This window comes from Rattus norvegicus, chromosome 12 (assembly GCF_036323735.1).
Source record: "Rattus norvegicus strain BN/NHsdMcwi chromosome 12, GRCr8, whole genome shotgun sequence".
In the NCBI taxonomy this organism is placed as follows: domain Eukaryota; kingdom Metazoa; phylum Chordata; class Mammalia; order Rodentia; family Muridae; genus Rattus; species Rattus norvegicus.
Window position 1 is genome coordinate 20,475,679 of NC_086030.1, and position 14,483 is coordinate 20,490,161.

The window sequence follows — 14,483 nt, forward strand, 5'->3', positions numbered from 1 at the left end:
TGGATTGGAACCCATGAATGCTAGATAAATCCTGAATCATGCCCCCAGACCCTCCCTGGGGAGTTCTAATGAGCCACGCCCTAGCCCCTCACTGGGGGATTCTAGGCAGGGGCTCTAACACTGAGCCACGCCCCCAACCCCTTCCTGGGGGATTCTAGGCAGGGGCTCTACCACTGAGCCACGCCCCCAGCCCCTTCCTGGGGGATTCTAGGCAGGGCTCTACCACGGAGCCACGCCCCCAGCCCCTCACTGGGGGATTCTAGGCAGGGGCTCTACCACTGAGCCACGCCCCCAGCCCCTCACTGGGGGATTCTAGGCAGGGGCTCTACCACTGAGCCACGCCCCAGCCCCTTATTGGGCTGTGCAATTCTATGCAAGGTGTTTTACCCCCAGTCTCCAATACTTCTTTTGCCCCCTCCTCTTACCAAACAGTGCTTTCTCACTCAGGGCATAGACACTCCCCATTGCCTATCTTTGGGAAATGCAGAAGTCCCCTCAGATGGAGAAAGGGGAAATGTGGGGCCCTAAAAGAGGTGAGGCCGGGACTCTTCAGAGGAGTGGCCCCAAGCCTGCCCAGAATGAACTGGAACTGTGGGTTCCAAGGGTCGGTTTTCTAGATGCCTGTGAGCAGGCACAGACAAGGTGCCCTGGATGGTCACTGAGGACTAAGAGCCGTTGGGACTGAAGGATGAGAGAACCAGCTGAGGACAGGAGTCCCACATTAGCTGCTGGAGGCCTCTGCCTTCCTCATAGCTCAGCAGGGACCGCAGATGGAGGAGTTTACATCTGCTTTCTCTCAGGGTTTCACAACTAGCTGGAACACGTCAAGAGTTAGTGTGCTGGGGCTGAGAGAGATGGTCAACAGTGTGGTGACATTCAAGCTAGAGACCAAGGGGTCATCCGTGTGAAGTCTCTGCGTGGCTCTGCCCTCCCCAGCACACTCACTATTACACAACACCAGGCTTATTCCAGACACTTCCACCCCAGCACTGAGACCTTCTCCCTGTGAGTGACCATGCCAGCAGCCACTACTGTCTGTCTTTCTCCTTCCCTGCTGTTCACGAGCTTGGCCTTCTGTGCCAGGCTTCTGTCGCACAGCATGGCGCTGCTCACCCACAGTGGAGACTATACTATTTTTTTTTCCTCAAAATTCTTTAAGTCTAAAGAAGTTTCACAGAAGCACTGTCCTGGAGACTGGTTAGTGGAGTCTCTGGCACGAAGGTGTCCACTGACATCACTTCTGTTTCTTGTTCAGGCCTGGCACGGGACAGCCTATTACAGGAAGACACTCTTAGGTGGACAACTGCCTGTCTTCTCTAGGCAGGGGCGGCAGGCTGAGCAGTGCAGACCTGGGCACTTGAGCACACGCTCCCTGGAACTGTGTTTTGGAGAGCTCTCAGACAGTGGCATCCAGGAGAAGGGAAGCTGAGTTCCAGAGCAGACAGGGGCCAGTGGCTCACGTACAGCTCCTGTCCCAGACAGAGGCTGCTGGGTCAAGATCCCTCCATCCCGGCCATCTTTTCCGATGCTTGGGCTGCCTGGGTGGGAAGAAGCAGGAGGTGGAGTTGGGCCTCTGTGTGGGCGGCCTGGACCTCAGGATATGTCCAAGGGTCCAGAGACTTTGAGGGTTTGTCCCGAGTTACAGATAGGCTTGTCCCTCAGTAGAGATAAGCATTGCATACAGCCATGTGACCATAGGGCCCTGTCACACTCGCCACTGTGTCATCCCTCAGCCTAGGTCACAGTTGGCTGGAGCGTTTAAACGTCCTCCTGAAACTCAGAGATGTCAGGGCAGCGGGTGTGCCCTCCTCATACCTGAGTGCACCTTGCTTTGTCCCTGCCCCTCCCCAGCACTGCCCTGCAAGTGACTGGGTGTCAGCTGCCCTGGCTCCTGCCCCAGACTGTCCTGCCTCCAGACAAGCCTCAATGGTTGCCTTTCACAGGGCAGGGTGGGCGACAGGGCACTTGGACAATGGCATTTGTTGTCCAGGACCAGGACACTGCCTCCCCCAAAAGACATGGCTTCTTGCCTGGGTCCCTCCGGGAGTTGCCTTCTTTCCTCCATGGGATGCCTGGTTGTACCAAGCAAGGACATCCCGGGGCTGCTGCCTTCTTGACCTTTGACCTAAATGTCACTGTGCAAATAGGAAGGGATCGAGGGAAGGAGGGAGGGGAGAGGGAAGAAGGGGGAGGGGAGGCTCCCTGAGCAGCGCAGCTCTGCCTGGCCTTGTTTCGCCTGTGTGCTAAGGCAGGGTGCTCAGCATGACAGTGTTTGGGGGGGTGTTAATCATGACATGTGTTGGGCACATGGCCAGGGTGAGGCACCCTGGGGTAACTGGCAAGGTGAGGGGGGTCAGGTCCTTTGAAACGATGGTGGAAGCTAGGTAGGGCATCCCTGGACTCAGCCCCATTTCCTGTCTTCTGTGTAGGGTAGGCTTGTTCCGTGTGTGAGCCTCAACATGGTACCCTTGGGTCTGCCCACGTGATAGGCTCCACAAGAAGTCACTGGCAAGGTCAGCCAGGCTGCTCTTAAGAACCAGGTTTCCTTTGAGCCCCATGTCCCAGCCACTCTGAGTGTAGTGGATAGGTCCGGTGGCCTTGCTGGACCCCAGAAACTGTCTTGACTCGTTTAGCTTCACCTCAGCCCTGACCCTTTGGAAGATGAGGGAACTGAGGCCCAGAGAGGGGTGGCAGTGACAGTCCTTTGCAACCTTATCCAGGAGACCAGCTAGTGAGGTCCAGCCAGCGAGCTTCCTGGTAGCTGTTGTGTGACTCTGTGAACAGCATCTCCAGGGGACCTATTGCTTATGTATGAGATGGGGACACAGCTCAGAACCCCAGTGCCTGGAGCCATGATCTAGAACTGGCTCACAGCACCCTTTCCCCACTAGGCTGTGTTCTGCTGGTTATTAGCAGTCAAAGAAGTAAACAGGAAGGGATGTGGGACACTCGTACTGAAGGGTTCCTGTGTATGACCAGAACCAAGGAGTCTTCAAGCTAGAGCATCGCATACTGAAGACACATGATATGGAGTCCCAAAGAAACCAGTCCCTGAGAGGTGTCAGTTTGCACCAGGGCTAAGGTTTCGGGCATTCTCCTGAAGGAGGGCCTGCCTGACCCCATCTCAGGTCAGGAAGTGCCAACAAAACCAGTGCAGAGGTCCATCCATCCATCACTGGATTCAGGAAGTCTTCCTGGTGTGGCTGATCAGAGAGAAAAGACCTCCCAAAGAGACACAAAGGGTGAATGGATCTGTTCCCAGAGCCATGCCGGGAAGTAGCAAGAAGGACTGAATGGATGGTGGTCACCCGCTGCCCGCCTGCTCCGGGGATCCTAGGTTCCTAAAGATGAAAAGCAAGGCTTCCGGGGAGCAGGCAGAGCATGGGCCAAACATGCCAAGGAGGCCCTGCAGGTGCATAAGGCTCAAAAGCTTTGATCTCAGTCCCAGTCATCCATATGACTCCTCTGTCCTAGCTGGAGCTGAAAGGTGGCAACAGGCTGGCAATTCAGAATATAAGCTGTGCACACTGAAGCCTGCCCTCGACCTCTCTTACAGATGCAGAAGGGACACAGGGAGCTTCAGGACAGAGCCCAAGTGGCCAGAGCAGTGGGCAGGGAGAGGCTGAGCCCCAGGAACACTCACAGAGTCTGAACCTCTTGGGCATGTTTTGCCTGTGTGTATGTCTGTGCAACATGTGAGTGCAGTGTCCACGGAGGCCAGAAGAGGACGCCAGATGTCAAGAACTGGAGTTCCAGTTCACTAGGCATAGTTGCCAACAGAAGCAGACAGAACCTTGCAGCCAGAGGCTGGGTGTGGTTGACCCGGTCTGGATAAGATCATGGGGGTCTCCTGCCCCATTCAGGAGGGTCCCACAGCAGTCCTGGGTATGAAACACCTACTTGGCTCACACCTTGGCAAGTTTCCTGTCACACTCATAGCGAGACCACGTGCTCATTGCCCTGAATTAAAAACAAAAGCACCGTGTACGTAGATCCCACACAATTTACATGCACTTTGCATATTCTGGTTGGAATGCAGTTCTTGAAGTTTGCAGGTTATGAAACTGTGTGAGATACTGCAGTGCTCTCCCCCACCCCGCAGCCCAGCCCTGCTGGAGATGTACACTGTGGTACACCCCAGGGCCCAGCTGCCTCTCTCCTCCCTGCCTTGCTGCCTGGAGCTCATCCTGTGGGTGTCAGGGCCATGTACCCAGCACAGGACACCATGACTGCGTAAATGTCTCACAGCTGAGCGACATCAGGCTCTTTCTCATTTGTGAGGATCAAGAGAAAAGTCCCCAGGTCAGGTGTGGTACAGCCTGTCACCCCAGCACTCCAGAGGCTGAGGCAGGAGGATCACGGTGAGTTCAAGGTCAGCCTGGGCTACACAGTGAGAGCCAGCTCCCCTCTTTTAACTCAAAACACCAGAAAGAAACCTTCAGTCTGGATTGCATGCAAAGGTTCAATACCTGTCAGCCCTTGGCTAGATTCCCATGGTACCAAAATGGAAGCAGAGCTCTGAGAGAGGCCTGAACTCTGGCAGGGTCAGGCCGGGGAGATGCGTCCTTACAGAAACATCCCTTGTGCTGCCATCGTGGGGTCTAAAATATAGGCACAGTGGTGGCTTGTCAGATTGCTGGTTGGTCCCATAGCAGAGGGCCCATTTCTTCCTCAGGGCCCTAAGCCTGATGCTCTGTAGGAGCCGCAGGGGGCAGCAGAGTTCAGTCCTGCCCAGCTTGGAAACGGCGGCTCCCTATGTGCTGCTGCCCTCTGCTGGCAACTATCGGAACAGCAAGCGAGAAGTGTGCTCCCGCTGGCTCCTTGGTTCCAAGCCATACCTTCGGGAAGCTGCTGCAATCTTGCCTCCCCTTGCCACCCCACTTCTGGGTCCATGCTGGACTATTCAGACCCAGAGAATTTGGTCCCTGAAGTTGAAAGCAGGCCAAGCTGACTTACTGCCCATCTAGGTGTTTAATGAGTCCGTTAACTAACTGGGCTGATGGCTTGTCTTGGTGACTTGGTGTCCAAGTACAGAAAGTTTGTCTGCTGAGGCTATAACAAGGGAGAGACACGAGGCACACTGGCCACTCCATAGCCTCCTGCCCCTTGAGAAGTCGGGGGAGGGAACGGGCCTTTTCTGGCATGCCTTGAGACTGATAGTCCCATGGGCGCCAGCTGCCCCTTTCCTGACGCCAGGCTGCTGACTTTTTATGGCCACATGTCTCAGAGAGCATAGAAAATAGCCCCTTGTGTTTGGTGATGGGGACAGGGCTGCCTGGCAGCAGACAGCCGAGGAAGATATCCTGGGGAGGAGAGGGGAGGAGTTGGTGTGAGCTGGCCCAGCTGTAAGGGTCTGGCTTACGTGTGATCTCGATACGGGGACTGCACTCCTACCCTCGAGCACACTGCTGACAGCCAAGGTTTCCCAGGACTCCTTTTGCCAACGAAAGCCACTCTGACACCCAGCAAAGAGGGGGCTAGTAAAGCCCATGGCCCTGTATTGTGCCCATCCAAGAGGGAAAAAATGACCACCAAGTACATGTCCACTTGTGGGGGAAATCTTAAAATAGCCAGAAACTTCAAGCAACAGAGGCATCCATCAGCAACTCGTTAGAAAATGTCACTGCATCACTAAGGGGTATCCCATGAAGGGGGGCAGGGCAGTGGGCCAAAAAGAGTGCAACCACATCAGCTCCTTGTAGATGCATGGGTCTGACCAGACACAACAAAGCTGGCGGCAGACAGTCTGGATCTTTTGAGAGCGCCCCATGCTTTTGTTTGTTTGCTTGCTTGATTTGTTGTTTGTTTGTTTGTTTTGAGACGGGGTTTCTGTCTGTAGCCCTGGCTGTGCTGAAACTCACTCTGTAGACCAGAGCAGCCTCGAATTCAAAGATCCACCTGCCTCTCTGCTTCTCGAGTGCTGGGATTAAAGGCAAGCCCCACCACTTGGCAAAAGTGCCTGGTTTGGCCAACAGTGAAGTATCAGAACTGAGGCAAAACTGTACCAGGGTCCCCAAAGCTAGCCAACCCTAGCATCATGAGCCTAGGGCTCTGGGAGAGTCCTTTTGGTCCCTGGCATCATGGGGCTGGTAATTCAATCTGTTTCTGTCCCTTCTCATGCCTGAGAACTTCTTTCTTTCTGTGACATTAGACTTGTCTGGCAGCCCTGGGCCACCTCAAATCCATTGTCCCCAATCTCATCCCTAAATCCATTGTCCCCAACTATGTCCCCAGGTCCTGCTTCATCGGTGGCTTGTCCAGGCAGGAGGATCTGGGGCAAAGGTGGCCTGGGCTCCAGAGCTTGGGGTCTGGTGGGAGGATCAAGACCTCTCTGGGCAGCGAGTCACAGGTCAATGGCAGTGCAGAGAGGCAGACCTGTAGCCCTCAGATGTGTTTACACACATCTGTACAGAAGTACAGTGGAGGGTACTTGGGACAGGGACAAGGACAGGGTCAGCTAGGTGGAGCATCCTTGACTGTTTCTCTCTTCCCCAGGATACCGTGAGGGCCTTCTCTGGAAGCGTGGCCGGGACAACGGACAGTTCTTAAGTCGGAAGTTTGTGCTGACAGAACGAGAGGGTGCTCTGAAATACTTCAACAAAAATGACGTGAGTCTGGCATGGTGCGAAGGGTGACCCTTCCATGTTGGGTCCTGGCCTCCGCGGGGTCTGCAGGGCTGGGGACTAGCCCTTCTACTGGAGCGTGACTGCCTTCTTTCAGTGCTGCCCCGTTAGCCTTCCCAGGGAGCACCCCTCATGGTGGATCCCTCTGGGGAAATACCATCAGTGTATGCGTTCACGCACTAACTGACCCCTGTTCCTTCCTGGAGCCTGGGTGGGTCCTGGGAAGCCTGAGGCTCCCCCTATCGTATGCTCCCAAGACAGACTGGGTCAGCTGTGTAACAGTTTCAGGGTGGGACCCACCTGGAGGTGGATGGCTGCAGCCTTGCTGTGGGGCTAGCTGGATAGAGGGATGGAAGGTGTGTCCAGCTCTGTGGTGCTGTTGGCCAAGATGGCCGCTTCCTCACCTACTTTATGTGTGGGGTACTGTCTCAGAGATATTTAGCGATCGCCGTAGGGCCACACAGCCAAGTGCATAGTGGCCCTTTCTCTGGGTCCCTTAACATCTAGAAGGGGCCATCTTTTGGGGAGGGGGACGATAAAAGACATGCCCGGAGACTTGCTCTGATTTAATATCTGGCTGAGGGACAGGGATGGCGCTAGTCACCCAGTTCCCTGGAGCTGGCCAGGACCACTGAGAGACCTGCCTTGCCTGCAGGTGACCTTGACGGACTGGTCTGGCAACAGTAAACCGTAGCTAGGATTGCGGGGGGTCTTGGTGAGCAGTCCTGGATCACAAGCTCCAGACGCACAGGCAAGCAAGAATTGCGTCAGGACAGGACTAAGAACACGAAGGGTTGCAGATCAGGGGAAGTTTTTACCCAGATACCAAGTGTCGTTTAGTCTCCATCACCCAAGGAAGTAGAAATTTACCTTTCAACTACGGACCAGGAATCTGGGGTGGTTAGAAAGGTTAAGTAACTTGCCTGAGGCTGCACAGCTCGCACAGCAGGTGTACTGCTAGCCTCCTTGTTTGGAGCCTGGTGCTGTCCGGGATTCCCACTAGCCTTCCTTCACAGGCTAAGGAGCCTAAGGCTGTCATGAAGATTGAGCACCTGAATGCCACCTTCCAGCCAGCCAAGATCGGCCACCCCCATGGCCTGCAGGTCACCTACTTGAAGGACAACAGCACTCGCAACATCTTTATCTACCATGAGGATGGCAAGGTGACCTGGGCTGGGCTGGGAACGGTGAACAGTAGCTAGGATCCTGGGGGTCTTGGTAGGCACCACTGTTGGTGGGGAGGGCGAGGCAGTCCACCCCATGGAGGGGCACTAATTCAGTCCTCTGTGCTGCAGCTATCTCTGTATGGGCAGAAGGATAGCCCAGGCAAACACTAGAGCCTATATACTTTCAGTGTGTGTGTGTGTGTGTGTGTGTGTGTGTGTGTGTGTGTGTGTGTGTGTTGGCGTGTGTGTTGCTAAAAGGCCAGGGAAGCTGGAGTTTGGGCTGATCCCTTGGGAAGTTGCCACATGTCTGGTTTGGGCACCATTTGATGGGAAGTTTAATGGTCTCCCACACTCCTGTTCCCCTGTGCCCTCAGGATGTCTTGACTCACGTTGTGTTCAGGGTCTGTGTCCTGTGACTACATAAGACACTAGTGGGATCCAAGCCTCTCTATCCAGTACACGGTCTCAGGATAAACAGACATGTTTGCCTGTAGGGCCAGTGTCCACCCCAGCTCCAGGACTGTCTGGACATCTAGGGACATGGATGGGCTGTTTTGGGCCTCACCTCTTCCTTCCCTGCCTTAATCCAGTCTACGCTGCTTTCTGCTGTGTAACACACCCTGCAGTAGCTTTCTGAGAAGACGTGCCTGGGAGGTGAATGGTCTGAGACTCCCCCCACACGTCTCTCTCTCTCTCTCTCTCTCTCTCTCTCTCTCTCTCTCTCTCTCTCCCTCCCTCTCCCTCTCTCTCTCTCTCTCTCTCTCTCCCTCTCTCTCCCTCTCTTCCTCTCTCCCTTTCTCCCTCCCCCTCTTTTTCTCCTACCCTCCTCTCCCCCCCCCCCCTGGAATTTGACCTCTTGCTCACTGCACTTTTCCCAGCTTGGACCTCTGCTTTCTCATCTAGTGACTCCCGTCCACAAGGCCCGTGGCTATTTTCCTTAATGACTTCTTCCCTCTCTTCTTTCTGGAAGCTTTGGCCTGCAGATGTTATGCTGAGATTTCTCTAACTCATTTATCTTCCTTTGCGCTTCTTTTTCATTCCTTTGGAGTTTTTTGGCATGCCTTTGTGGCACATGTGTGTGTGTGTGTGTGTGTGTGTGTGTGTGTGTGTGTGTGTGTGTGTGTGTTTGTTTTGTTTTTTTCATGTGTGTGGGTACACGGATTTGCAGTCGTGCATGCATTTGTGTGGTGGTGGCCCAAGCTTCATGCTGGGGGTCTTTCTGAATCACTCACCACTTAACTCGTTGAGGAAGGTTCTCTTAGTGGAACCCAGGCTCTCAGCCTGCTTGCCCTGGGGATTATAGAGAAGCCACCTGCAGGCCCCGAGGGACCTAGACGGGCCCAGTTGGGCACATATACATTTCATCTCATGTGCAGCTGGCATGTTGCTCTCCCAGGGCTCCTACCCACTCATGCCAGCTCATCTACTAGCTAGCTTTCAGCCCATGGCTGTTCTCTGTGTCTTGTGGATTTGGATTTTTTTTTTTTTTTTATGAGCACACTGTAGCTGTCTTCAGACAAACCAGAAGAGGGCATCAGATCTCATTACAGATGGTTGTGAGCCACCATGTGGTTGCTGGGAATTGAACTCAGGACCTCTGGAAGAGCAGTCAGTGCTCTTAACCGCTGAACCATCTCCCCAGTCCCCTGAATTTGGGTTTTTAATAAACATCTCTCAAGCATGGGCGGGACATAGTGGCACTTGTTTTTGATTCTAGCTCTTCAGGGCTGGGGAAGCAGAGGCAGGCAGATCTCTATGAGTTTATAGGGCACCCTAGTGGCCAGCCAGGGATACACAGGAAGAAGCTGTCTAACGGGGAAGAGGGTGTCTCAAGCGATGTTAGCTGTTTCCAGAAAGATCTGGCTCAGGGTGTGAGAGGAATCATTTCACCCCAGGCCTCCAACTTCGTGTTTTGTTTTTTTTTTTTCTTTTTTCTTTTTTTCGGAGCTGGGGACCGAACCCAGGGCCTTGCGCTTGCTAGGCAAGTGCTCTACCACTGAGCTAAATCCCCAACACCCAGCTTCGTGTTTTTTAGGAGGACATGAGAGACCTCCTGTTTCTAAGACACTAAGCTCTTCCACAGTGGGGATCCCAGCATGCCTTCTGCTCTCCAAGAACAGCTGTGGTGGGCCACAAGGGTGACATGCTTCACCCTTGAGCACTCTGGGGGAGGGCACAGACATCAGTGGGATAGAAACCACTAGGGGGCACGTGATGGGGAAGATAATGTTCCGGAGAGCACAGGGAGTGTGCAAAGGCCCTGGGGCAGGAGGAAGTGGGATCCCACCCGGGTACAGGTTCTAGAATACTGTGGAGAGTGTCAAGTCCCAGGTCTCACAGCCTTGTGTGTGTGTATGTGTACAGCGTGTGTAAGTGCAGGCACACACATGCCACTTGCTGCATGTGGGTGTCAGGGGACAACCTTGGGTATCGGTCCTCACCTTCTATCCCATTTGAGATGGGGGTCTCTTTGTCTCTCACCACTGCGCATGCCAGTGGGATTACACTGCATGCAGTGGGAGGCCCTTGCACTGGGACTACAGATGTCTGTTTCTACTGCAGCTGGCTTTACATGGGTTCCAGGGATTCAGATTCAGTTCTAAATGCTTTTGCAGACAGCGCCTTACCTTCCGAGCCATCTGCCTAGTTCTACTTTTTTTAATTTTCATTTTTTTTTTTTTTAGACACGAGGTTTCCCACTGGCCTGGATTTAAGTGGTTAAACTAAGTTGGCTGGGTATCAAGTCCCAGGGGATCCTCCTGTCTCCCCCTCCCCAGTGCTGCGATTACAAACTCATGCCCCCACACCAGGCTCTGGGGTATATGTTCTATACCTCACATTTGCAAAGTACATGTCTTACCGACTCAACCAACATCCTAGCCCAGAACCCAATCTGAACTGGGATGGGAGAGCGGTGGGAGGAACCTGGGGCTTGGTAGGGTAGGTGGGAACAATGGATAGGCTCAAGGCTAAGTTCCTAGTGCCCTGGGTCACCCGTAGGGAGAAAGCTGCATTCTCAGAGCCAAGGGTTTGTAAGGGTTGATGCTGGGGTAAGCGTGAGCCATTGCAAACAGCATGAAGGGGATCAGCCACAGGAGGCTTCAGGTCTGTCCCACAACTCAGGGAGGGCAAGAGAGAGGGGAGACTAGGATGGAGAGGTTCAACCAACTTCTTCTGCAGGTGGAGGGATGGGACCAAAGAGGAAGTGGGTAGGACCAGTTGTGAGTGGGAACATGTGCGGCAGCGGTAGTGTCCTAGGCTGCAGAGGAGAAGCCCAAATAGGCCATGCCCAGGGAAGAGAGGCTGGCGACAAATGCTGGGTGTTGGCATTCAGGTGTTGGCAGTGATGTGGATTTTACCAGAAGTGCCGGGAAGACAAAAATGGACAGGTTCTGAGTGAGGCAGATGGGGGTCCCCGTGGCGAGGCAGCAAGGAGGGACCCTAGTCATAGCTCCAGGCCACTGTGGACCCCTGCCAGCACTGAGAGACCCTAGATGTGTGCAGAGAGAGAGAGCTGTGATGCGCAGAGCTCAGATGTCAAGCCCACTCAGTCCCCTGCCTCAGCCCGATCCTGGTCACCAGACTGCCCCATCTTGGCACAATGAGGGAGTAGGCGGTGGGGGTCCATCCCATCCTGCAGTGAGGCTGCTCAGAGTGCCAGCCCAGGTGAGGGGATCTGTGGAGGAGACCGAGGCTCAGGAGCCATCACTCACTGCACCTTCGGCCCTCAGGAGATCGTGGACTGGTTCAATGCGCTGCGAGCAGCCCGCTTCCACTACCTGCAGGTGGCTTTCCCAGGAGCCAGTGACGCAGATGTGAGTGGATGTCCCCAAGTCGCCCTGCTGGGTAGGGGAGTGGGGAGGTAGCCATCCGGGGTGGGTCACAGGACTGAAAAAGGGCATCAATAGACTCGCTAGAAAGGCGGCAGGGTTGACTCCTTTCTGGGGTTGGAACCCAGCTGTGCCATGCTGTGTGCAGTCCCGGGAATGACACAGGGTGGGCCTCACCACCATCTGTTCTGTCCCAGCTGGTGCCCAAGCTCTCTAGGAACTACCTGAAGGAAGGCTACATGGAGAAGACAGGGCCCAAGGTAGGTGAGAGCAATGTGCTTCTAGGCTTGTTCAAGGTCAGCCATCTTGCTTTTGCCTGTCTCGGGGTGGCTTGCGGTTAGGCTGGGTGGCTGGCTGAGGGGTTGAGGGTCACTAGGTCACTGGACTCACTGGGCACTGATAGAGTGCCAGCCCTTTCCCAGATGCATCTCAAAGTGTCCTGGGACTGCCCACTTTGTCCTATGGCCTTAAGCTTCAGGGTGGTTCTTGAGGCCTCGTCTGTGCTCTGGTGCCGGGATGAGAACCCAGGATCTAGGAGAGTGACCTGGTTGCTTGGGTCAGCCTGAGCCTCCAGCCCTCCGGCCCCTCTAAAGCGGGGACCTTCACGTTTGCTCTGCAATGTGGAAGTGGTGGATTTTAACCTGAATCTCAGGCATGGCCAGGGTTCCTCATGCACGGGTTGGCCAGAGTGGTGCCCTGTGAGCCCTTGCCCACTGGGTGTTGAGTGGTGGTCTCCTGGGGCAGAGGTTTACCTTGGGGCTGCTGACTGCTCACTATCCTTTCTGACCCATAGCAGACAGAAGGCTTTCGGAAGCGCTGGTTCACCATGGACGACCGGAGGCTCATGTACTTCAAAGACCCTCTGGTAAGGAAGGTCTGGCTATAGTCCCCTGACTGGCCTGTTTCAGGGAATAGGGCTGGGATTCCTCAAGGTCTTGGATACTAGGGCCTTACCTGGTAGGGCTCAGAGAAGAAGCAGAGAGGACAGTCAAGGGTGAGGAGGTCCCCTCCTCATGCCCCAGCCTCTTCTTGCCCACAGGATGCCTTTGCCCGAGGGGAAGTCTTCATTGGCAGCAAGGAAAGTGGTTACACGGTCCTGGAGGGCCTCCCACCGTCAACCCAGAGTCACCACTGGCCCCATGGCATCACCATTGTCACCCCTGACCGAAAATTCCTGTTCACGTGTGAGACAGAGTCAGACCAGAGGGAGTGGATAGCAGCCTTCCAGAAGGTGGTGGACAGGCCCATGCTGCCTCAGGAGTACGCAGGTGAGAGGTGCAGGTGTGGGGCAGGAGGGCGGCGGTGGGGTCACCGGTGAAGGCCCCTAGTATGGTGCAGCTCTGTGTTAGCACCCTGGCAGACAGACTCCTGCCAGGGCCCCTGGACACGCTGTGGAGGGAGGGGAGATACAGGCTGTGGGGGGGGGGGGGGCGGCGGCTGAGTGAGCTGGCAGCTCCCAAGGTTAGAAAATTCCCATTTTTAGTGGAAGCCCACTTCAAGCATAAACCCTAAGGAAGAGAGCCCGGAGGCCCCAGGATTCTGCACTCGTGTGGCGGCGCTGGACAGCAGGAGAGCCTCTGTTCCTCGGTGTGGCCCAGGCATGGCCAGGTGGGGCTCAGGCAAGCCCATCAGATAGACAGTTTTTCAGAACCTCATTAAAGTTGAAGGCAGACTTGGTTCTGGGCCTCACTTGACCCTGGCCCTGTCATGACGCTCCCAGCCACGCCCAGCCGACCCACCCATTTTCCTGCTGCTGGAGGAAGCCCTGCCTCCCAACTTGAGCAGGACCCTACTAACTCTTCTGGCCTGAGGGGATCTTGGCCTCAGGACAGGACTTGGTGCTGGGCTGCTGTGGACAGCCATGGACAGCCATGAACAGCTGTGGCAGCGGGCTGGCCTGGCTGCTGGGGACTCACTCTGGGATGTGCCGCATGCCTCCCCACTCCTCTCCCCACTTCAACAAGTATTTATTGAGCACCTGCTGTGTGTCAGTCAGGGATCAAGGGTCAGGGGTCAGCTCTCCTTCCCCTAGGGCTGACCCAGCTGGAGCATTGGGGGTCAGGTATTTTTCCAAGAGAACTGTGTGCATAGGCCCTGCACCCACCTGTTTGCCCCACCCCCCCACCCCCAGGCCCCTTGGGACAGCTGGCTGGAGCAACCAGGAGGGAGCCTAGCCTGCAGGGTGCTGTGCATGGAGCCCAGGAGCGGTTTCCTTGGGAGCCAGGGAGCGCCCCATCCCATCTGCTTTTGGGCGTCAGTGCCCAGCTCGGTGCTGTCCCCGCTTTGTAACCCATGCCCTCTGGCCCTGCCCTTACAGTCTTTGAGCCCTTGATGAATGAAAGCCCAAGCCAAGAAGTGGTCATTGGCAGGAATGGCTGCCCCCCAGCCCTGATTGCTGCTGGCAGGCCAGTAGTTAAAGCTACCTGTATTTATTTCCCCCACTGCCCTCTGGCCACCCCAACAGATGGGCTCCCTTCTATGGGATCCCCAAAGGGCAGGTCCTGGCCGCTGGACAGCTGGGGAGCATTGATGGGGGACCCATCTGTGAATGACCTGGTCCCTCCTCAAAGCTAAGCCCTAGGGACCTGGGGGGAGGGGTCCTTAGTTGGGCTTCTGCTGCCCTGTGTCATGTCGCCTGGAATAAAGTGTGGCTCTGGCGTTGTCCCTTCTGTGTGTTTGTGGCTTAAGTGGGAGGAGGGGGCTGGTAACCCCTTTGCTATGGCAGCCTCCCTTTGGGCAGTAAGGGACATGAGAAGAACCATGTCACTTCCACGGCAGGCCTGACAGAGCTGGCCTGACTCTGCAACCTGTGTCCCATAGTCCCTAGCCACCACGCTGTGTGTGTGTGTGTGTGTGTAAGGAGA

At 55.3% G+C, this 14,483-nt stretch overlaps 1 protein-coding gene across 2 annotated transcripts in view; it reads left to right on the forward strand.

Annotated features, from left to right (window-relative positions):
- Adap1 (ArfGAP with dual PH domains 1) overlaps positions 1-14,283 on the forward strand; it is a 51,871-nt gene extending 37,588 nt beyond the window's left edge. For both annotated transcript variants that reach the window (NM_133567.2, XM_017598251.3), the window contains 7 exon segments: positions 6,496-6,608; positions 7,640-7,786; positions 11,521-11,604; positions 11,817-11,879; positions 12,413-12,484; positions 12,659-12,887; positions 13,103-14,283. In NM_133567.2, the coding sequence (NP_598251.1) occupies positions 6,496-6,608; positions 7,640-7,786; positions 11,521-11,604; positions 11,817-11,879; positions 12,413-12,484; positions 12,659-12,887; positions 13,103-13,131 (737 nt within the window). In that variant the 3' untranslated portion in view covers positions 13,132-14,283.
- The last annotated feature ends 200 nt before the right edge of the window (positions 14,284-14,483 follow it).